The sequence below is a fragment of the Callospermophilus lateralis genome, chromosome 12, assembly GCF_048772815.1.
Source record: "Callospermophilus lateralis isolate mCalLat2 chromosome 12, mCalLat2.hap1, whole genome shotgun sequence".
NCBI classification, from domain to species: domain Eukaryota; kingdom Metazoa; phylum Chordata; class Mammalia; order Rodentia; family Sciuridae; genus Callospermophilus; species Callospermophilus lateralis.
In genome coordinates this window covers 26,495,606-26,519,701 of record NC_135316.1, presented here as the reverse complement: position 1 = coordinate 26,519,701, position 24,096 = coordinate 26,495,606, and the positions used below count along the sequence as shown (strand labels likewise).

At 41.2% G+C, this 24,096-nt stretch overlaps 1 protein-coding gene across 1 annotated transcript in view; it reads left to right on the top strand.

The window, feature by feature from the left end:
- The window catches only part of Cryl1 (crystallin lambda 1), a 135,108-nt gene extending 111,523 nt beyond the window's left edge, over window positions 1-23,585 (top strand). The window contains exons 6-8 of the mRNA XM_076872362.2: window positions 15,258-15,363; window positions 22,379-22,485; window positions 23,064-23,585. Coding sequence (XP_076728477.1) covers window positions 15,258-15,363; window positions 22,379-22,485; window positions 23,064-23,177 — 327 coding nt within the window. The 3' untranslated portion in view covers window positions 23,178-23,585. The remainder of the gene's footprint in view (window positions 1-15,257; window positions 15,364-22,378; window positions 22,486-23,063) is intronic.
- The last annotated feature ends 511 nt before the right edge of the window (window positions 23,586-24,096 follow it).

The window sequence follows — 24,096 nt, the reverse complement described above, 5'->3', positions numbered from 1 at the left end:
CTTAGCTAGGGCGTAAAGGGAATCAGTTAGAAATGGGCCTGTGAGCCTCTGTCATCAGGTCCAGGAAGGAATGTCGTTCTCGGATATCTTTGTATGAACAGCTCTTAGCAAATCAAATTCGAGTGTGAATTTCCCAGGGTCTGATCCTAAGTTGGGGATCTGGGCTCGAGGAGGACAGGCAGTGGGCTTGGCTTGAATGAGGGTTTGCGTTTCCACCCAGCATGGTCATGTCTTTGTGTTGATGTGGAAGGAGCAGAGGAAGAGGCATTGCCGTTCACTCACAGGGAATTACATTGACTGATTAATGTTGAACCAGCCTTGCCCAGAATAAATCTCACTTGCCCATGGCATATCATTCTTTTCTTAAATTTAAGTTTTTGGTTTTAGTTGACAATAATTGTGTATACTTATGTGGTGCACCATGATGGTTTGATATATGTTTGATACATTTTGGAATAATGATATCACACTATCACATCCATCACTTCACACACATCTTTTTGTAACGAGAACATATAACTTCTATTCTTTTAGCAGTTTTGAAATACATAATACATTGTTAATAGCTATGATCATCATGCTGTACAGTAGGTCTTGAAAACTTATTCCTCTTAATTGAAACTTCATGCCTTGAACAGAGTCTCTACATCCCTCCTTCCTAGGTAACTTACCTTTCTACTCTCTGCTTTATGAGTTCATCTCTTTTATTTGTGTTGTTTTTTTTTTAACTTTTTTTTTTTTTAGTTGTTGATAGAACTTTTCGAACCCAGTGCCTCACACATGCTAGGCAAGTGCTTCACTGCTGAGCCACAAGCCCAGTCCCTGTGTTTGGTTTTTTGGTACTGGAGATTGAGCCAAGGGGCACTTAACCACTGAGCCACATCCCCAGACCATTTTTATTTGAGACAAGTTCTCACTAAGTTGATCAGGAGCTCACCAAGATACTGAGGCTTGTTTTGAATTTGTGATCCTCCTTCCTTGGCCTCCTGAGCTGCTGGGATTAGACATGCACAACTCTGCCTGGCAGTTTACCACATGTAAGTGAGATTATATGGTGTTTTTTGTGCCCAGCTTATTTCCTTTAGCATAATGTCCTCCAGGTCTCTATGTATGCATATGATTGCAGAGACAGAATTTTTTTTTTAAGGCTGGATAATAGTCCATCATGAACATATAGCACATTTTCTTTGTCTATTCATCTACTGATGACACTTAAGTTGATTTGAATCTTGGTTATTGTGCATATGCTGCAATGAACATGAGAACACGGATATATTTTCAACATACTGAATTCAGTTCTTTTGGTTATGTGCCCAGAAGTGGGATTGTGGGTTCTATTTTTTAGTTTTTTGAGGCACCTCCATCCTGTTCTTCATAATGGCTATATTAATTTATATTCTCACATGGTATGTCATTTGTTTTAGTCATTGCTGGGTTCAATTTGCTTATGTTTTTTGAGAATTTGTTTGCATCCAAACTCATAGGAGATGTTATCTATAGGGATTTTTTTGTTTGTTTGTTTGTTTTTGGTACTATCTTTTTTTTTAACTTTAATATCAAGGAAGCACTGGCTGCATAAAATGAGTTGGGAAACTTCCTTGTCTTTTCCAGAAGAGATTACACAGATTAATTCTTCTTAATTGTTTCTTAATTTGTCTTGTTTGGTAGACTTCTGCAGTGAAACCCCATGGCCCTGGAGAATTATTTTTTGGGAACTTTTAAATTAAAAACTCAACTTCTTTAATGACTATAGAACTATTCAGCTTGTCTGTTTCATTTTGATTAAATTTGAATGATTTGTGGTTATTGACAAATTGGTTCATTTCTTCTAAGGTATTGAATTTATGAGTATAATAATGCTGGTAGTACTCCTTTTTATCCATTTAATGGATATATGGTCTGTAGTGATATCCTTGGGTTTGTTCCTGAAATTGGTGATTTTTGTCTTTTTTTTTTGTTTTGTTGGGTTTTTTTTTGTCATATTGCTAGAAATTTATCAATTTTATTGATTTTTTTTAGAATAACAACTGCATTAGTCAGCTTACATTACTGTAACAAAATACCCAAGATTACCAACTTAAAAAGATGAAAGGTTTATTTTATTTATTTTTTATCTTTTATTGATTTTATTTTTTTAAGGAATAGTTTTGGAGGTTTCAGACCACAGTTGATGGGTGCTATTGCTTTTGGTCCTATGGCAAGGTAGCATATCACAACAAGAGCACATAGCAGAGGAGGTCCATTCACTTCATAGTGGTTGAGTGCAAAAAAGAGGAAGAGCAAGGTGTAGGGTCCTGATACTCCCATATGAGGCCACCTCCAGTGACCAGAAGACCTCCCACTTGGCCTCACCTCTTAAAGGTTCCACCACCTTCCAACAGCAGCAAATTGTGAACTCAGTTTTTACCACATGGGCCTTTGGGGATCATTTAAGATCCAAAGTACAGCAAAAATCTTTTTTATTTCATTGATTTTTTTTTCTCACTTTTTCCCCTCTGTTTTAAATCTCAGGGACTAACTTAGGGCATATTTGAATCCTGGCAGTCAAGCATCAAACAGAAATTTCAAGGAAGACAGGGGTGGGAGGGAGGACTTCCCATGGTCACATCCATGTGGGGGATCATAAAAGTGACACCAAATTGCAGCATCATTTCTAGATCAGAAAGAGAGGAATAAGAAGCACTATCCTACTATCCTATCTGGTCTTTGTGCATCCTAGGCTATGATATACTGACTTGCCATCACCCGTTCACTATCCATCTCTATCCACACAGCCCTGTAAGCACCCCAGATCTTCTGGAGTAAATGAGCACCCAGTGTCCAAGGGAATGAAGGATGTAGGGTCTGTTGTATTGTCTCATAGGTGTTCGGTCCATTTTCTCCTCTTTAGTTTGTCTTCAGATTTGAGGTACGGCCTCCCTTTGCACACTGGGAAATGCCAGCTAGGCATGTCTGAGTATTGTCTAGTAGCACTTATTCCCCTGAAAAAGTCAGAGTCACTAGGTCATAAGATCCTGCTGGTCAGTAGTACAATTTCAAGTTCATATTCCTAAGACATTAACACAGTGAGGGAAATTGTGTTGTGATGAAAAACCTGGATAAAAGCTGAGTTTGTTGTCTATAAATTCTTACCCTGTTGGGATGGATAGGTGGAGGAACAGGAACAGGTGAACAGGAGACAAATGCATACAGATTTATCACCATGCACAGGAAAATCACAGGACAGTGTGTGCCCAATACTTCCATGAGGTTAGGATGCTTAATACCCTTCTTCACAGGAGAGAGGGAAAAGGGGGAATATGGGCCATTTTTGAGGTACAGTAAGTGATTTGTAGGGGAATGAATGGCCTGGGAGACAAATAGTGATCTGTAAACAATCCTCTTTGAAAGCTGACTAGGCACAGGAGACAGATAATAGCTTGTGACAGTCTCCCCAGGTGCAGTCTCTCCATCTTTGTTCCTGTGATGAGTCTAGTTAATGAAAAAATGTGTGTGGGCTGCGGGGAAGAGGGGCTATTGACCAAAGGCAGTTGTTTTCTTCTTTAGCAAGCCCAGTTTTCAGGCAGATAGGTAATATCAGAGTGAAGCCTCTTCTGGCATCTACTGATATCCAGGACCAATACCAGGGTAGCATATTGTGAGATGTTCCCTGTGCCCCTTTATCCCTGAGTTGCAGAAATTCAGTTCTTAGCTTTTTGACCTGCCAGGGAGGGTGTAGTCTGCACTACCTGGATAAAACTTCTTGGGATTCAAGAATTTTGTCACTGAGTTTCATTTCAGACACAAATGTCGATGTTGAAGGAATTATTCCAGTTTAATAAAGTGTGCCTCTAGGGTCATGTAGTTACATCGGCAGATGAAGCTTCTCTGGAAACTTCTTCATGGGCTTCTGTTGAATATCATTGATGTGATGTTGCAGAAACTAGGAGTCAGCACAGGACACCATGGAGAATCGTCTGCTCATCATGGTCACCTCAGTCTGTGTAGTGTTTCAAAATTTGAAAAGTATTTTCCTATCCATTTCACATGATTTCCAGATATTTTAAAATCAGCTCTTAACAAAGAGAGACACGTTGTTATTTTTTCCTTTACATATTTATTTATAAAAAATAAAATCACAGGAACAAAGATGCCCAAGAAGTTAAGTGCCTTGGTCCACAGCCTGGTAGGGAATTCAGACCTGTTCTGCATGTCTGCATTCATGAAGTCAGGATGGTAATAAGCCTGATTTTTATGGGGAAATGATGAGGATTAGGGGGGTTGTGTGTACAAAGTGCTCAGCCCAATGCCAGGCACAACATTTATGAGAGTGTTGTTTTTTTTGAACCCATTATTCTTTTTTGTATGCAACAGCCATCGCCAGTAGCACTCTGAGCTGAAGTACTTTTTTGGTTGTAGATAGACACAATACCTTTATTTATTTATTTATTTTTACGTGGTGCTGAGAATTGAACCCACACATGCTAGGCAAGCACTCTAACACTGGGCCACAACCCTAGCCCTCTTCTTTCTTTATATAAAACAATATTGGTCTGGGCTTCATTTTCTACCTTCACACAAATCCCCAGAGGTTTCCTTCTCATAAACCTAGCATTCTGATCAGGAAGCTGTCTCAGTAAGCAGTCTGCATGCCCTGTCCTTTTGGACCATCTGGGTTTTACTGGACATGGGGACTTTGCCTTGGTGACAGAAGAAATAAAACCAAATTGGTTGAGCAAATAAACAGACAGAGCTTTTATGATGGCTTCTACCTGAGAAGAGACACTGCACTGACAGGATAGTGTCAGGCTGACTCTCAGGTCAAAAGATAGATAGTTTTATTCATTTGTGTGAAAGTGTGGTAGAAGCGAGCTAGCGTTTAGGAATGTTAATTGGCTGTAGGCACATTTCAAAAGGTGTTTTTTTTGTTTCCTGGGTGAAAACTTTAACCTTGAAGGAGTTTTCTGGTCATACTGGTGATAATTATCACATCTCATGTGGATGCAGCACCCTGTGTAAACATGTCTGTCTTGTGATAAGGATGAGTTGGGTAGCTGTTAAGAGAATACACAGGTGGAAGTGAAGAAAACAAATCATGGCAAATACAAAGTCCAGGGCCCTGAGAATCTTCTGTTTTGCTGACTCCTCAACAGTATGGTCCCGTGGGTTGTTTGTCCTTGGAGATTAACGGTGAGAGTGACCTGGTTTTAATGGTAAATATGATTTCTAAGGCTGGTAAACCTTTGAGAGTGAGTGAAAGGGTCAGGAAGGTCACATATTATGATATTAATAGCTAGCTAGTCGTGAGTTAAGGTGGGATAGTGGGGAAAAGTACACACTATGCTTGTAGTTAAGGCCCAGGAATGCGTTTGCCCTTTGTCCCCATGGTGGTCCCTGACTGTTTGATGGAGAGGCTTTTTCTATAAACCGACCAGGACAGGAGGCACATGACATTTGCCAGTTACTCAGACATTTACTCTCTGGAATAACCACAGTACAAACCAAGGCTTCTGAGGGGGAAAGCAGGCAGCAGGGCAGACTAGGCCCAATTCCCTTGTTTTTTCAGACTTTGGGGTCAACAAAAGTGAGAGCAGTCTTGTGGCTTGAGGCAGCAGAGGCTTAACAAGAGAAAGCTTGTTCCAGGCAGCCGTCTACAGGCCCTGGAAGGTGGGATAATGCTAGAAATGTTTCTTCAGAGGGAATACTTGGGGAATGCCATGGGGTGCTTTGGGCTATGGCTCACCTGGAATGTGCCCAGTAGGAAAAAGTTGAGGCTTGAGTAAAATATTACCGCACAGACATGGATGACATCTGCCTGTGTGCTTGGCAAGAAGAGTCATGTAGAGTGATGGGCCGGTATGTAAAGGGAAGTCAGAGGAGCCGAGAAAGACCCAAGCCCTAGTCTGTCACACCACACCCGCAGCTGGAGAGTTTTCTGATGTTTTTTTTTTTTTTTAAATCCAATTACAAGCTTTTTTTTCTTTAATAATATATAGAGTGAAAAAATAATAATAAAAAAAGTGGCTGAGTAAGCCTCCATGGTTGCTTCGAGAGTTCTGGTTTTCTCTCTCAGAGCTGCTCTGAGCCTTACTTCTTCCCAGAAACAACCTTTGTTCCTGGTCTGTTCCTCCTTCCAGGCTCTGCAGGAGGGCTTTCCTCTGCTTCTTGCTCAACTGGCCCCTTGCATGCCCATCCTGCTTTCTTTCCTGCCCATCTGTCTGTTCCTTCTCTTCTGTGTGTCTGCCCACTGTTCCCAGTGCAGGTGCACCAGAGTTGCAACCTCCCACTTCCAATGTGTCTGAAATTACCATGCCTTCCTTTTTTCTTTCTCACCCAGGCAAAATCCTCCCAGCAAAATATTTCCTAAGTTGTTTTTCTGCCTCTGCTGCATTACTTATTCCATCTCCCGAAAATACAACCCAGGAACTAACAGTCATGGGACTGTGGGAACCTAGGCACACTCACCTCTCCGCCTCCTTCACACTCTTGGGACCATTGTTCCTTCCATCTCAAGCATTTGTCTTTTTCATCTCCCAGAGTCAGAGTAGTCAGTGTGTCTGTGGCAGCAAGTGTGTCACTAGAGGGTATCATGGGGTTTTCTTGGGTTTAACTCTTCTCACTCTCACCACATGAAGTTTGCTAATGACTGCCCTGGGTCTATGATGTCTTTCTTTTTTCTTAGCTCCATTGCAATAGAATCCATATGCTGCTTCTTAGCCCGTGATGTAGCAGCATATCTTTTGGCATCATGGAGCTATTAGGGCCAATGTAGCATCTATTCACCAGGACCAGTTGCTAGCTAACTGAAACCCATTTTCTTTTTGGATTCACACGCAGAGAGCTCCTTGCAAATGACCTGCTTTCCTCCGCTCAGAGGCATTAAGAGAAGAGAATGCTTTTTGTTGTTTGGGCAGCACTAAAAGGGCATTTCAGGGTTCCCAGAACCATGTCAGAGTCTACATTCAGGAGTCAGGGATTGTCCAGTGTTCAACACCAATACTGGGAGAGGCTTCATTAAATAGAGAGGTCGTTCATAGATGAATGTATTCTGGCACCCTGAAAAGCTCAATGAAATACTTCACAAACTGAGTACTGCCAATGACATATTAAAAGGATATCCACCATGATCAGGTAGTGTTTTTCCTAGGAATGCAAGGATAGTTCAACATACACAAATCTATAAATATGATAACATCACATTAAGAACATGAAGCATAAACCCATGTGATATCTCAGTAGATGCCAAAAAAAAAAAAAAAAGTATTTGGCAAAATTCAACATCCCTTCATGATAAAAACTTTAAATGAATTATGTATGGAAGAAATATGTTCTAATGCAAGAAAGGTCACATATGACAAAACCACAACTAACATAATAACTCATATATCATATGTCAACTCAAATCCCCACTGAGTAATTATGAAAGAAGGGGCAGGCAGAGACAAGGCTTGTGCTGTGCTCTGTTTTTATTTTGTGGGGAAGGAGTCGGAGCTTATAGTTTTTGATTCAAATCTCTTTGTAAAAAGTTTTATTCCCAAAGGACACCTCAGTTAAGGTACAGATTGAGCATCCCAATCTAAAATTCAAAGTGCTACAAAATCTGAAACTTTTTGAGAGTCGAGTTCAAAATGTTTCAGATTTCATTTTGGCTTTTGGATTTCTGGGTTAGGCATGCTCAACTGCTAAAGTCTCTGCAAATACTCCAAAATCTGAAAACCTCTGAAATCTAAAGTACTTCTGGTCCTCAGCATTTTGGATAAGGGATACTCAGTCTAAACCACTACCTTTGCTTAAAGGTAGTAAACTTACTCACATTCATGCAAAAGAGTGGATTATTTTTGTTTTGTTTGCTTTTAAGGTCAAGGCCTTGCTTCACTTTCTTTCAGACTCTGCAATGCTGCTGTTTTTCTCCCTGGAAGCATTGTCGTACACATAGCATACAGAGAAAAAAGAACACCAGAGAATTATCACTTGAGCCCAAAGAGCTCTGGAACACCCCTTTTACTGGGACAAAGTCTTTCTTTTCTTTCTCTTCCATTTTTTGGTCTGTTCACATTTTAAAACTTTGAAGGAAGTTTAAAGAGTAAAATACCTATATTTGCCCTTCCCCAAATCAAATGGCTTTCCTCTGAGTTTTTGTCTAGTTTTTATTATGAACACTTAGTTTTCATTCATTTGTAGTGGTTTCATGATATGTAATTTATTTTTAAAAAATTCTTTTGGGGGGCTTGTTTTGAGGTGGCTTCAGGTTTTCTGTGATGATAGTTCTGCCATGACCTCTGCATATGTAGGCTGTTTCCTCTGAAGTCTTTTCATGGAATAATTCCCAGGGGACAGCTTGGCCTATCAGAGGGTAGCATTTTTATGACTTGATAGATGTGCCTCCAAAATGCCTCCTGGAGGGTGAGACCTGCCTCTTCTGCCACCCACAGGGTACGTGGGCAGCTCAACCAGAAGGGTCTACTTTGTGTTTCTTACCTTCTTTCTCCTGAGCACTGGTCTGACTCCTGAGCGTCCTCTGGGAAGGCTCTTGACAGGATGAGTGTTTTATGAGCGTGATTCAGTGCCCTGTTGCATCACTTAAATGTGGTGTTCAATCAACTCTTCTAGAGTTAGCAGAATCTTCCCGAGTCATTCTGTTGGAATGTCTGTGTCCCGCTTCCAAGAAAACTTGTAGGTATTGGCAAGAGGCCGGCTGCTCACAAACCTGACCACAAGCCTGTGAGTAACAGTGGGGTAGCACTTAACCATCTTTTATTTTCTCCTTATTAAGATCTATTTGCCTCACCTTCTCCCTGGTAGAGGCGTGGGTGGGGATGGCTAGGTCAGGTCTTTATTGCTCAGAGCTAGTTGCATATTGCATGGCAGGGAAGCAATGTATGGCAAAGAGAATAGAAAACAAAAATATGTAAGACTATATCAGTGGAGGGAACTAACTCATGGTTCTCGTTCATTTCCCATGAGAACCCCATGAATCATTGTGATAGTTCTCAATTTAAATTTCCAGATCTTGAATTCTCTTCCTCTCTAGACTGTTTGCAAGACCTCCAATCATGGGATGTTTCCAAAAGGGGCAGTCCAGAACCCTTGGCTCATGTCTTGAGTTTTTTTACACCAGTAACTATTCTCATCTGGCTGACCCTTGAACATTCTGGAGACAGGAAGATTGTCAAAGTTTACATCTATTCCATCCTTACTTTCAGTGGAGATTGAGATGGACCCTATGTAATCCCTTCTCCTTGGACTCTGACCTTGGGTGATAACAAAATAAGCCCAGTGCTTCTTTCCTGTCAGCCTTAGGTGACTGAAGATGGCAGCATGAGTCCCCTCCATCTCACTGTTGTATTTCACTATCTAAAACTAACCTGAAATAAATCCTTTGGTGACTCTTCACTTTTCTCAGTTAAGGTGATGATTGAGGAGGGTTGGAAGGACTAGGTGGTTCCTGATCCACATTCCCAGGTAGCTCTCTGTTCCTAGTGGTGAGGCTGGTGGTAAAGTTAAAGGAGTATTTGCACAGAAAAGCTTGACAATACAGGAACCAGTGTGTGGAAACAGAGCAAACAAAGCACGAGATCAACAACTGGGAATTAGGCAAGGGAAGAGGCATGAAGAAAAATGAGAAAAGCCAATGAAAATGAAGGCATGCAAAATACACATGGATTAAATTTAAAAAAAAAACTAGATATAAGGATGGGATGTTTAGAGAGAAGGAAAAATAATTCCATGTAGCTGGCAGGCCCATAGAGGCAATAGTCACAGGGAATTCATTTATCAAATACTTCAAGTACACCTCAGCCATGCGAGACCCCACCTGTCTTCCCCGTCTTCTGGATCTATCAAAGGACCATATCATGCGTCAGGACATCTAAACCTTTTGCCTATTGTTAATAATTTGATATGTCTTTCCCCTTCCTCTCCCCCCCACCCCATACAAACAAATGAAAGCACTAGATCCTAGATACCTGAAAGTGAGGATCATGCTTTGCATTATGGTCCCCCAAGAGGGTGGGCTTGGCTAGTCAAGAGCACCCAATTGTTTAAACAAAGTTTAGGTGTGGCTGTACAGGATTTTGTAGATCAATTGATTTTGAGCAAGGAGATTATCCTCTATAATCTGGGTAGGCTATATCCAATCTGTTGAAAGGCCTTAAAAGCAGAACTGAGATTCCCTGAGAAAGAAGAAATTCCACCTGTGGACTGCAAGGTTAACTCCTGCCCCACAGTAGCTAGTCTGGCCTTCTGATGATTTGTCCTATGGATTTCAGACTCACTGGCCTCACGATCACATAAACTAATTCCTTGAAGTAAATCAATCAAAATCTCTCCCTCTCTCCCTCCCTCCCTCAGTTCCTCCCTTCCTCTCTCTTTCTTTCTCTCTCTTTATTCTCATAATACATACATTCACAGGTCTCTCTGTATCTGTGGGTTCTGCATTTGTAGATTCAAGCAACTGTGGATTGAAAATATTCAGAAAAAAAATGGCATCTGTACTGAGTATGTATAGACTTTTTTTTTCTGTTATTATTCCCTAAACAATACAGTATAGCAACTATTTGCATAACATTTGCACTATATTAGTTATTTTAAGTCATCTAGAGGTAATATGAAGTATATAGGAGGATATGTGTAGGTTTTCTGGAAACACTATATCACTTTATTTAAGGAACTTTAGCATCTGTGAAACTTGGTATCTCAGAATGAAGGGCTGTCCTAGAACCAATCTCCCACAGATGCCAAGAGATGATTTTGTGTGTGTGTGTTTGTGTGTGTACGCATGTGCACATGTATGTCTCCTACCAATTCTGTCTCTCTGGTAGAATCCTGACACATTTCTAAATTTTAATTATACTTAAAATATGTACCATAGTAATCAAGAACTTCATTTGGTATCTTGTGTTTTGTTTTTTTTCCCTTCATGGGTGATTATCTTGTTACCCTCCCACACAAGCCTGGGCATTATTCCCAGCACACCAAGTATAAAGCCTGTGCCTGGGCCACGCGTATATGTCAGTTGATCATGGTAAATCTCAGATTTTAACTAAAGAAAGTAGAGGTGAGAAGTATTTCAATAAATGGAATTTCTTTCCACTCTGTCTGGATCCTACTCGCCTATGATTCTCAGCACATGGTTATAAAAGCCAGGTTTTGAACAGTGATCTTACTGTTCAATTTCCTGTATGAGTTTTTTGGAATCTTTTAACCACTTGGGGCTCTTCCTTTGTACATGTGACTCGAGAATTTTACCACAAAATGAAGGAAGTACTGATAGATGTTAAAACTGACCTGGGGTCAGGTTCCATTATCCAAACAAAAGTGCTGTGCTCCATCTATTTTCCAGGAATCATGTGTCAGTTCAGTGTTTTCAGCATAAGCACTTGTTTCTGCCTATTCTGCACCATGGTTACTTATTGTAATTGTTATGATAATTTTAGGTCACAAATGTTACAAGGCTTTGGGTGGAATTGAACTCAAAGAACGAAACTGAGCTGAGCTGAAACATATCCTAAATGTGAAACCTGTAGTTTAATGCTGAGTGCAATAGGGAGAAACTCGAATGTTTGCCTCAGCAATGTGAAATTTCAGTCGGCAAGAAATTGAATTGAATTGAATTACCTGCAATTGTTTTCTTTCTCTGGATTCTGCTTCTTGGTTAAAAACAGACTTTGATAAATCTACTTTAGAAATTCCACAGGGGACAGAAAGGAGTAAGGGAATGAAGATAGCTAAAGGTTCTTCACTATTCTAACTTGTTCTACTGATATATAGTGACTAATAAAAAATAAACAGACTTACTCTAGATGAAATGGGAAAGAGAAAGGAATATTTGGGAATCGGAGGGCATGAAGTTCCCCCAAATGATGATGCTGTTCATACCATCCCTCTCAGGCTTTAGTTGGGGTACAGTAAGTTCAGATGCTAGGAATCAAAATTTAACTACTCTTGTGCTGGGGGTGTAGCTCAGTGGTAGAGTGCTTGTCCATCATTCATGAGGCCCTGGATTGGATCCCCCAGCTACTCTGGTAGCTCACCTTTTGTATATTTTTGAAATCCTTTAAAAATCAATTCTAAAAATACTAACCCCAGTTGTAGAAGAAAAGAGCCAAGGCAAACAGCATAGCAAGCATAGAGTGGCTTCCATATTTGCATCCTTCACAGTTTGAAGGCTAAAATGAAAACTTTAGGCTTTTTTGGAATGTTGATCTGAAAACCAAGGCTAAGGGAGGATCCTCAGGGCCCCACCTGGATGCCTTTCACAGCATTCCCGAGCCTACAGGGTGCAGGAAGGCACATCCAGGGCCATCAGACAGCCTGGAGAGAGCCCCAGAGCACTCCTTCCGCCCCAGTACTTGTCAAGCAGGGAGGGGCAAGCAGGAGTGACAGTTCTCATCAGATGAGTTGTTCTGGGCATTACCACAGCCACAGGCCTTCTGTGGATTATTTCCTCCTCATTGAGGCCCCGCCCTCCTTACAGCTTAGTTATTAAAAGTGAAAGGAGGTGATACTTGTCAGCATTTGAGTGAACTGGAAAAATTACTTTGTTCTCCTTAGTGGTCCAAATGAACACATGGTAGGATGATTTAGAATGAATAGAAAACCCAGTGAGATAACCATTGTTCCCTCCCAGATCAGCAGAAATTTGCAGGTATGATGACATTCATCATTGGAAAAGACACAGAGAGATGGGAACCCTTCGGACGTGGTACCAGAGGCAGGCAGTAAACATGATGCAATGCTTTGGGGAACAGCTTGGCATTGTCTAGTAAGGTGCAGGATGAAGAATTGCCTGCTGTAGGCTTCAGCAGTTCTATTTGGACATGGGCCAGAGCCATGTACAAGAATATTCTGTCTCCCTATATACAGGAACCGTATATTAGAAACAATCCAGATGCTCATGAGCAGTAGGATGGATAAGTAAACTGATTTATTTTCTTTGAACCAGGAATTGAACTCAGGGGCACTTAACTGCTGAGCCGCATCCCCAAGACCCTTTTTATTTTAAGATAGGGTCTTACTAAGTTGCTTAGGGCTTTGCTAAGTGGCTGAGGCTGGCTTTGAACTTGCAATCCTCCTGTCTCAGTGTCTCAAGCCACTGGGATTACAGGTGTGCGCTACTACATAGGCATAAACTGTGATTTCTATACATCAACAAGTGTGGACAGATGACAAACTACAGCTATATATAACATAGATGTGTGTGTGTGTTTTTTTCCCCCTCTTTCTTTCGATATTGAGAGTAAAACCCAAGGGCGATCTCCCACTGAGCCACATCCCTTCTTATTATAATCCCTTCTTATTATAAAATAATAATATCTTGAGAGGAGGTCTCAGTAAATTGCCCAGGCTGGCCTTGAACTTGTGATTCTCCTGCCTCAGCCTCCCAAGTAGCTACGATTATAGGAGTGTGCCACCAGACTCAACTGGTGCATCTTTTTTTATTTCGCTTTTGCCACCTAGGGCGTCATGCATGCTGGGTAAGCACTTTGTCACTGAGTTATGCCTCACAGCCCTAGGTACATCTTAAAAACATAATATTTAGAGATAGAAGCAAGTCACTCAAGAATACATACCATATAATTTCATCAACTAGAAGATTTGACACAGGCAAAACCCAAACTCCCCTGTTGAGGAATATAAACATAGATGTACAATCTCAAAAACCAAGAGTGGTTATTAAATAATGTTAGGATGTTTATCTCCAGGAAGGAGTGGATAGGATGAACTGAGGAAGATGAGTGTGGTGGTTTAAGGGGGTTTCCTTCATACTTATTCTCTACACCATAAACTTGTGCATGTCTTTCTATGTTTATGTCTTGCACATGTGCATACACATCCAACTAGATGGAAAGTGGTTCTTTGAAGTGGAGTTGCTCTGTCAGACATGGCTTGTACTTGCCCCTTGTGGGTGGCTGGGCTATGTCTTCATGTTGGTTCTTTGACTCCTGTCTCACCAGAGTTCTCTCAGATGAACTGGTGGTCCAGACACCCATACAGATGTGAGATCACCTGTGTGCCTTCCTCAGCAGTGGGTATGTGGGTGGTGGTGGTAGGGTATTGCAAATCCCCCACCCATCAGCTGTCTTTGAATTCTGGGAAGTGTGAAGTCCCAGCAGCCCCCCATGACAGGGGGTGCTCCAGTCTCTGGGGCCCCAGACCTACTCAGGATGATTAGAGGGCAAAGGGTGCTACCCTAGACCATGGACCACCAAGGACTACCACAAAGCCTCAGAACCTTCCCTTAAGCTGACAAAGGCTTTCTTCTCAAGTAGAACCTCAGACAACTCTTTCAGGAAAAGGCAGAGGATTACCCATAACCCACAGTGAAGGGGATGTGCCTGGTGGGCTGCTTGCCTGAACCTATCACTGGGAGTCAGGTGTGGATATGCCTCTTGGGCACAGGAACCAGACCCACAGCCGAGGGCTGGCAGGGACCACCAAAGCTGTCAGTAGAAAAGGCAGCATGGTCAGTGGCCTCTTAAGATGGCAGACCCTACAGTGCTCTGTCTGTGAAAGAAACTACTCAGGAAAGAAGACCCAGAGCTGCTGATTCCATAGTAATGCTACTAATCTGACCCCTGAAGATTTAGGGGAAAATGTTAACTTCTCTCACGTTGAAATGCCCAAGGTACAAAGATTCTTGGTGGGAGTGAAAGGGCAGTGAATTGCTGGATCATGCAGATATTTATTTATGCATCCCTGCCTGGTTCCTAAAGTCATTGGAGGCAGCAGCTGTATGAAGAATGAGCCAAGAAACACACATGGTTGCTTGCACATCTAAGCTAAGCATACAACAACTTGCCTCTTGCTTTGCAATTAACATTTGCAGAAGTTTCTAGGGCCCCACCTTGGTGAACAAACTCTTAGTTCTAAACTGCATTTCATCAAAAAAGATATTTCTTATAAACTCATTAAAAGCAGAACAAGGCCAGACTTGCAGGCAGGTAAAACCTGAAGCACCTTCCAGTTCTTTGGATAGAACTTATCTTATTCCTCACCTCCTAGGCAAATATCCAGAAAGTCCGTCTTGCCCTTCTCCTCTGATACTTGGTCCTCATTCTTCCCTTGCCCTTCACCCTCTCCCATCTCTAAAGCACATGGTCCATTGGCTGTAGGGTGTGGATGATAATCATACAGATTGATTGCTAGTATGGAATAGGTGAATGGGTATTTCAGGATGTATATATACATGTGTGTGTGTGTGTGTGTGTGTGTGTGTGTGTGTGTGTGTATCCTTTCCAGAGAACTCATCCTTGTGCTGTCCCCTTTTCCCCATGTAGGAAGGAGTAGTGACTCCCTGCGACCTGGACCTTGTCATGTCAGATGGGCTGGGCATGCGATATGCATTCATTGGACCCTTGGAAACCATGCACCTCAATGCAGAAGGTACGCATCCAGGTCTAGGATGGGAATTTTGTGCTGTTGAGTATTTCCATGGGTTTTATGAACAGTTGAATTTTGCTGCTTCTCTTCCTCTTCCTCCTCCTCCCAAATCCCTGCTCCCAACAATTGAATAGAAACAGTGGCATCTGTGGGAGACAATGACCATTCCTGGTAATTCACAGATCTGGGCTGGGACAGGGAGCACTATGCACTGAGATGTAAATACACATGAAATCTGGGAACCACAGGGCTTTGAGTGGTGAAGACCACTTGGGTGGAAACTAAAAGTAAGAGAGGGACATGATGTGATAGGGACTTTGCTATGGAAGAAAAAGTGGTATTTTTCTAAGGCGATAGAATTTTTTACAAAGACAAGAAAAAAAAATGGTGAAAAAGATGAAAAAATAGGAGTTCAAACTTAACCCAGAAGAGCCTCTACTAGAGGTATCTTCTGCCTAAACATGGGGGGCTACAAGTGTACTTCCCTTCTAGAAGGCTGCGGAGCCATGAGGCTTCCACAGGGCAGGACCTGGGATAGGCATATAGAAAAGGGCAGGCCAGATGTCTGCCCTGAAGCTGACTTCAGAACCCCAGGGCGGTGGGGGGGTGGGGAAGTATTTACAGTAACTCTACAAGAACTCAAGAAGGACAAGAATGAATTCTATCAACAAGATTTTAAAACAACCAATAAAACCTATATGGCATTTAAACAACCAATAAAACCTATATGAAATTAAAATTCATTAAAAAAGCTACTTATCAAATCTGAAAATAAGCCACCTAGATGTTGTGGCTATCTCTTGGTATTAAAATGATAAGTAACTTTTATTTTTGTTTTTCTTGTGTTGTCATAAATTTATACAATAGCTATGTATGACTTCAACAGAGAAAGGGAATATTGTATGCAGCTTCATGGTCTAGATTTAGCAAAGGACTTTGAGAAACTGGGGCTTATCCAGGAAAAGGTGACCAGAGCTGTACCTTCATGTGTGTTCCTGTCTTTTGAAGGGGTAGAATCAGAATAAAAGACTAGAAATGGCAGGCAGTCAGATTTGAGCTTCCCACCTTGTACTGGCAGTAACTGAAACCAGCAACCTTGCAGGGACTATGCTGAGTGGATGAGTTGAGAATTCATGTTTAAATACTGGGAGGACATTCCTGCAGTGAAGTGGGAAGTTCGAGTCAGTGACCTCTTAGAGTCTGTTTGACTTCTGTTCTATAATCTCATGATGCTTTGGCAATAGTTCAGTCAGTTTTCACTACAGTAGTGATGAAATATACTTTCCAATAAATAATTCAAGGCCTTTTTACAGGACATATTCTTGTATATAGCAGATGCACATGTGTTTTTTGTGAGTGGCCTGGCCATGTGTAGCATGTAAAATACAGTCCAATGGCTTCCTTAAAGTCAAGTATTTCTAAGAGCATCTGAAGGAAAAAAGGGACCTTCCTAGCCATTGGCATGCCAGTTTTGTAAAAGGATAACCATTGAACATAGGAAGATAATGTAAAGAATAACATCTTTATACAAGGGAAATAAGTACAATAATTTTGAAGTATCATTAAAATGGTCTTGGATAATTTCAAATTTTTTTTTTCAACCAGACTTTATAAGTGGTGAACATATTCAAGCATTTGAAAGGTATACACACACTGCCTGATAACCACCATAATTTTCTTTCTTTTTTTTTTATTCTTGTGAAAAATAAGATAATTGAAGTATCATGAGAAATTGATAGGGAGAGAACTGAGAACAGCTTTGAGTCTCAAACAAATAGAAACAGAAGCCAATGACATCAGAAACTCAAGAATCAAGTCGGGTGGCAGACAGGAAGGAGGCCCACAACAATTTTTCAAACAAAGCCGATATGATAAGAAGACCTAATTGGCTTAATATGATAATGGGAGATGGATGTAGTTTTCAACTTCAGAGCATTCCAAAGCCCAGAGTTAGACAGTTATAAGATCTGGCTGGGAACCAATGGAAATGTTCATTATTCTTCATAGTGTCACCCAGAATATATCAAGATTGGAATGGGGAGGCTTTTTCTGTTTTTTGCTGATATTGTTTTCATAAAGCTAAGCATCTCAGGTTAACGGGAGTTCTTAGTTTTAAAAGCTACCATTTATCTATAACTAGTGCAAATATTTTAGGGATTTGTTTTTAATCTAATAAAATTGTACTTGAAAAACAGGAGGGCAGCATACTTACTCTGCCTTTTTGGCTGCTTTTTAAAAGCATCACCCATGAAGTTGACGAACTTTCAGAATAGTGGTTCTGGCCTGTGGAGCCAGTTGGCTGGTGCTACGTTGGCTTTCCCACTTTCTATCTGTGTAATACTGGGTAAGTCAACAAATTCAGTGCACCTCAGTCTTCCCACCTATAAAATGGAACTGACAACAGTAAGGAATTCCCAGGGATGGGTAACCAGATGAGCCTGGTGTAGTGGTGCATGCTTGTAAGGCCAATGATTCAGAAGGCTGAAGCAGGAGTATCTTAAGTTGAGGTCAGTCTCAGCATTTTAGTAAGACCCTCAGCAATTTAGTTAGACCCTGTTTCAAAAAATAAAAAGGGCTGGGGAAGTAGCTCAAGGGTAAAGCATCCCTGGTTTAATCCCTAATACCAAAAGAGAAAGAGGAAGAAGGAAGAAGACGACGAAGGGGGTGGGGGGAAGGGAGAGAGAAGAAGAGGGAAACGGGGAGGAAGGGGAAGAAAGAAGACGAAGAAATAAGGAAATTAGAATTAAGCTGAATGGAAGCACTTAGCTGGGTGGTTGGCACAGATTAGGTCCTTAACAAATGTTGTCTTCATACAGTTTTGTCTTGTTTGCTTAATTTATTGGTCTTTCACTATTTTTGTTTTTAGTTATTTTTTTCATTCTCCTGAAAATATTTACACAAGCATAAAAGAGAAATAAAGAATAAATACGGCTTAGAACTTTTTTATTTTTTCCTGAGGAGAGAAATCTCAGAATCAGGTACCTGGTTTAAATGTCTGTTTTGTTTCTTGGCTGAGTTTTACAGTCCCACTTTGTCCCTGTTGGCTGTTTGGGTTATCCTTGTGTTTTCTTTTTTCTGTGAAAGGACAGTATCTCAGGATTTGGTAGTCCCTGGAGTTTACCTCCAGGGTAAGTGATTGTTTACCATCTTGCCTCATAAATAAATTTTCTCTTTTGTGTAGACACCTACCTATCTTTTCTTCTTTTTCTTTTTTTAAAATACAATAATCCTGTTTTTTAAATTTTTTTTAGTTGTCGATGGACGCAATATCTTTATTTTATTAATTTATGTGGTGCTGAGGATTGAACTCAGTGCCCCATGCATGTGAAGCAAGCACTCTACCACTGAGCCACAACCCCAGCCCCTCTTCTTTTTTTCTGAGTGGAGGATGCATGCCTGGTAGGTTTGGTCCATTTATGTGGAGCTGTCATTTGCCAATACAAAAGCTGAGCTGATGGGGGCCACAGGGGCTTGGTGACACTAAATGGGCCTCAGGTTGGTTCTGCCTTCCTGATCTGGGGTGAGTCCTCACTCAGGTTTGGTAATTTGATCCCGAGAGGAGACATTAGATAATATCACTTGGTGTTTTCGGGCCCTTTTTGATCTACTTTAATAAGCTCTGTGAAATTCTGTCTCTTAAAACAGGTGAATTTACGTAGGTGTGGGTTCATAAACTGGGTGAAAATCAGACTCCTCCAGTGAGGGTAGTAATTGAGTGGTCTCCAAGAAACTGAACACCCAGAGCTGCATATTTGGCTGCCCAGTGTATGTCAGCTGTGTGTAGCTATGTCCCAGATCTTATTCCAGGGTCCACTCCTGCCCCTTAAAGACAAGCAGAAAGGCTTCCTGCCTGGGCAGCTCCAGGTAGTTGGTTCAGAATAACCCACAGCCTCGCCCTAAGAATCTTGAAGAATCCCAAGTTCACATGAAAAGCTAAATCTAATCTAATGTGAATCAATTCTTTTTTCTTTTTTTTTTTCTCTTTTTCTGAATAAGAAATTTGGTTCAGAGGCCGTTGAAAAGCTAAGTTCTCCAAGGGTTTTGGAAGATTGGAGCTCAAGAGAACAAAGGATGTGGAAGCATAGAAAGAAAAATATAGGCAAAGGCTAGATTAAGTAGGAATAGAAGGTGAGGATGAAATAGTGGGATGAAAGGGGGGGGTTGTGTTGTGCTTTTCTCATTTATGATGAAATTGGCATTTTAGAGTAATTTCCACTCAATTCTCCTCTCATGGTGTACATAAGTCAAAATTTTGTTGAATATAAGTAAAAGCCCCCTTTTAGTTTTATCTAAAGTGGAAGGAGAGATGTTGCAAACTCTAGTAACCATCATGACGTACTGGGACATTGTTGTTCATGATAGCCATGATGTGGGTCATTATGAACTCCTTGTATTGGGAGACCCAGGTGAGACTTGACAGGGTGCTGGGTGCTCTGTGGATGAAGGCGGGGCCAGTACCACACACACACACGTGGTACTGGCCCCTTAGTTTTGCCACAAATATGGGACTCTTCATCTCAAGAGATTGGAGTACATGTCACAGAAAGGGTTTTTATATTAGGAAGGTAGAAATTTTAATTGTTTTCATGAACAAATGGAGGGGGATCATGAATTGAATTTGTAAAGAATTTCACCATATTTCTACATTGAAGAAATGAATGTCCCTTTAAACCTTACAAATTTTACAAAAGGCAGTGGGGGGAAGTTCTAGAAAGTTTCTGGGATATTTGAATGATTTCAGGGATAGTGAAAGGTGAACACTTTTTCAAGGAATGTAAAGTAACTCAGAGACGATATGCGGCACATGAACTGAATCTCCTGGCGTTGCTGCTCATGTGGGAGTAGGAGATGGAGTTGATGCCTGAGAGGATCTCGGGAGCTTCTGCCTTCCCTGTAAGTGGGTGAATAAGCAGCCACAGCAAATTTTCTGTTAGGGTTTGGATCTTAAATGTCCCTCAGAGGCCCATGTGTGAAATGCTTGGTCACCAGCATGTGGTGCTGATGGGAGATGGCAGAATCTTTAGGATCTGGGGCCTAGTGGAAGGAAGGGAGATCACTGAAGGGTGTGCCCTTGAAGGGGATGTTGGGGCTCAGCCGCTGCCTCTCTCTTTGCCTCTTGACCAGCATGGACTGAGCAGCATTGCTCCAACAAGCACTCTACACCATGATAACACTTTCTCACCACAGGGCCAAATCAGCAGAGCCAAATGGCCATGTACCGAAATCTCTAAAACTGTGAGCCAAAATAAACCTTTCCTCTTTTTTAGGTTGATTCTCTTTAGGTATTTTATCACAGTGAGAAAAGCTAATTAGCAAATCATCTCATTTAATATCTTTCCAACTCACTCAATTCTTTTGTCCCTGATTTGTGTTTAGATTTTATCATCTTTTGTTTGAATAAATAAATAGAAAAAATAAAGTAAATACTTACTTTGTGAAAGGAAATAAATATATAGCTTGTTTTCTGGTCTCTAGAAACATTAAACCCTTGGAGATTACTGGTCAGTCCTGGAACATTTACAGAAGCTTCCAGAATTCTGAATTGCCAAGTGAATACTTATGTGAAATGAAATAAAACCCCTTCTTTAAAAAATTATCCATCAGTTAATGTAGTTTCTGATGTCAGAAAAGTTGGCAAGTTTGACTATTTTACCCTTCAAAACACTGTCTCTTCTCAGGGACTTTTGCACACTGAGACAGAAGGAAAATTATTTGAAGCAAACAAAATGGAAACCCAGAGAAATTTGGCTTACACATCAAGGCAAGTCAATCAAAATTAAATCCCAAAGAAGCTTTTTATTTGTCTTTTTTAAAAAAAAAGTATATAGCATTAATCTTTTTTTTTTTTTTTTTTTTTAATCCTATACAGTTTTCACAGAGTAGGTGAGAGCCAGGCGTTAGGGTCTTTGCATTTTCATTTGTACCCTCATTATCTTTTTAGCCCTCATGACCCACTGCTAAGGCTTTGTGATTTTAAAAGATGTTGGAAATGGGCCTGAGGGCTTAGTGGTTGACCTCAGGTTTAGCAGGCTCAAGGCTCGGGGTTTGATGTCCAGCACCATAAAAAAGAAAAAATAAAGAAATGGGCGAACGAAGGAACAGCCAGGACGAGACACCTCAATCTTCAGGATCCTAGGCCTGACTTCTAATACCTCTTGTCTCTAAGCACATGCCATAGCAGCCCTGGGTGAGGAGGAAGCTGATGCTGAGTGGACCAGGGCAGGTGCCATGGGTGGACCAGACTTGTGCTATCTTCTCTGTGGATGTCTGATTCTCAAATAGAGCCTTGGCTTTAGTCCACATGGACCCATAGTGATTGCGCTTGTTCCTCCTTATCCTTAAAGGGTAAACCTCATCTTTGTTTCTCCACCAAAATTCTAGGGCTACATGTTAGAATCCAAGAAATTGATCAGCTTTTGGAGGGCTGGGTCAGCTATGCCTGCGTGCTTCAGGGCTCAGGTCTACCTGACCAAAGCTTAAGCAAGTGACAATACAACCTATCTGCATGGTACCTACCACCTCGTAAATGCTTGCTGAAGTGATAATTGAAGTGTAAGTGATAATGACTTATGACCAAGGTGAATGAGACCTTGACTTGAACTTTGACATCTTTGATTCATAGACAATGTATTTAAGCCCTGCACATAAGTAGCCTTAAGTGATCTGTAGTTGGAAATGTTTTCTGAGAAGTGAGGGCTTACTCTGATATTCAGCAAATCAGTGTGAATATCAGCCAACTGAGTGTCTGTGGGATATGCCAATGAAGGTGACATACCAGGCCCCAGGGACCCAGGATTTTAAGGTTCAAGAGAAAGCACAAGATAATAACTAATGGGAAGGGTCTTCCTTGCCCAGGGCTAACAGGTGATGCATCTCCTACCTCTGTTTTTTCTTTATCACCAGGGGAAAAAGAATGTAGCTAACTTGTCCCCAGGCAAAACCCTCGGACCAGGTGTTTCAGTTTGGAGTGGTAGAATATTCTTGCTGACACTATGGATCTTTTCTCATATCATTTCAGGATTTCTAAGCTACTGTGACAGGTACAGTGAAGGCATGAATCGTGTCCTGAAGACTTTTGGACCCGTTCCAGAGTTTTCCAGGGCCACAGTTGAGAAAGTTCATCAGGTATGTAGACTCACTGCAGAGAAGTGGGCTGGCCTTTCCCTTCCCTCCGCCTGGGTTGGAGCTTTTAGCTAGAATCCTGGCCCTTGATTTTTTTTTTTTTTTAATTTTAGTTGTAACACCTTTATTTTATTCATTTATTTTTATGTGGTGCTGAGGATCAAACCCGGTGCCTCATTCATTCGTGCTAGATGAGTACTCTATCCCTGAGCCACAACCCCCAACTCAGCCCTTGATTTCTTTTTTTTTTTTTTTTTAGTTGTAGTTGGACACAATACCTTTATTTAATTTATTTATTTATTTTTATATGGTGCTAGGTGAATGTTCTACTGCTGAGTCACAACCCCAGCCCGCCTCACCCCCCACCCCCTTTTTCTTGACTTTGTTCATGTTGCATGCTGTCACTAGAAGACCTCAAGAGCAAGATTTGGAAAGCTTGTGTTGATGGAGGGTTTTCTACACTTTTTTGTCTTTGAAAGCAATGTATGCACGGTTTACATCAATAGGTAAAACATTTATACTCGTGGCAAAGTATTTCCTCTTCATGCTGCATTTCTTCCTACCACTTTTCCCTTTGCCAGGCCATGCGCATGAAGGTTCCTGATGACCCAGGGCACCTGGCTGCCAGAAGGCAGTGGAGGGATGACTGCCTCATGAGACTGGCCAAACTGAAGAGTCAGCTGCAGCCCCAGTAAATTTCTTGTAATCTACTGTCACTCCTCCATTAAAAGTTGTGTTCGGGAAAATTAAAAGCACTTGATCCAATTTCTCTAAAGCAATGAGAAGCCCTAAAGATCTAGCACTTACTCCTCTGCATTTAACCACAGATGGCAACAGAGGCCAAATATCTCCCATCATATGAAGACATAACCCTGGACTTGGATGTCACAATAGTTCTTTGGTTCTGAGGTGTGGGTTTCCTGCCACCTGGGCAAATAGTCTAAAGATTTTTCACCTTTTCAATGCAATTATATGTGTCTATATTTTACAGCCAGTGATTGTGGTTTCCAGCTATTTTAATCTATTAAAATATTTTTGTAATCATTTTCTAATCCCTTTATGAGTGGTCTGTGGCCTTGCATTTGTGAGACAATTACCTACATTTTGATGCTTATTCTGAATAAAAGTTTTTGATTCCATAATGACATCCTTTTCTGCATGCTTTTTCCAAGAACAACAGTGTTCAATCTCGATGCTTGGCATATTTTGGAAAGATCACAATGAATGAGTAATAAACAAATACTTTGTTCTGGGTACTTTATCATTCAGTCAGAATCCACCAGTTTAGGCCAGGGTTGCCCAAAGTTGGTTCCATGGGGCCCTGTGGTCCTCTGGTCAGATACCTTTGAGAAACAATGATTGTCTAGCTCATCGGGACTCCTATTTTGGTAACAAATGAGAGGATGCAAAGATCCAAAAAGGATGTCTGTTCATTTTAACCCATCGTTCCATTATTTTCTTCAAAAGAATAAAACAGAATTGGTGCTCCAGAGGGATCACATACACAGGGGAGCTTGTACTTGAGAGGTGTACCCTGGAAAGTTTCAAGAAGTTGGCTTGTGAGCCTGGGTTTGGGTAACAGGTAAGAGTCAGCAGCCCCTCCCAGGAGAGGGA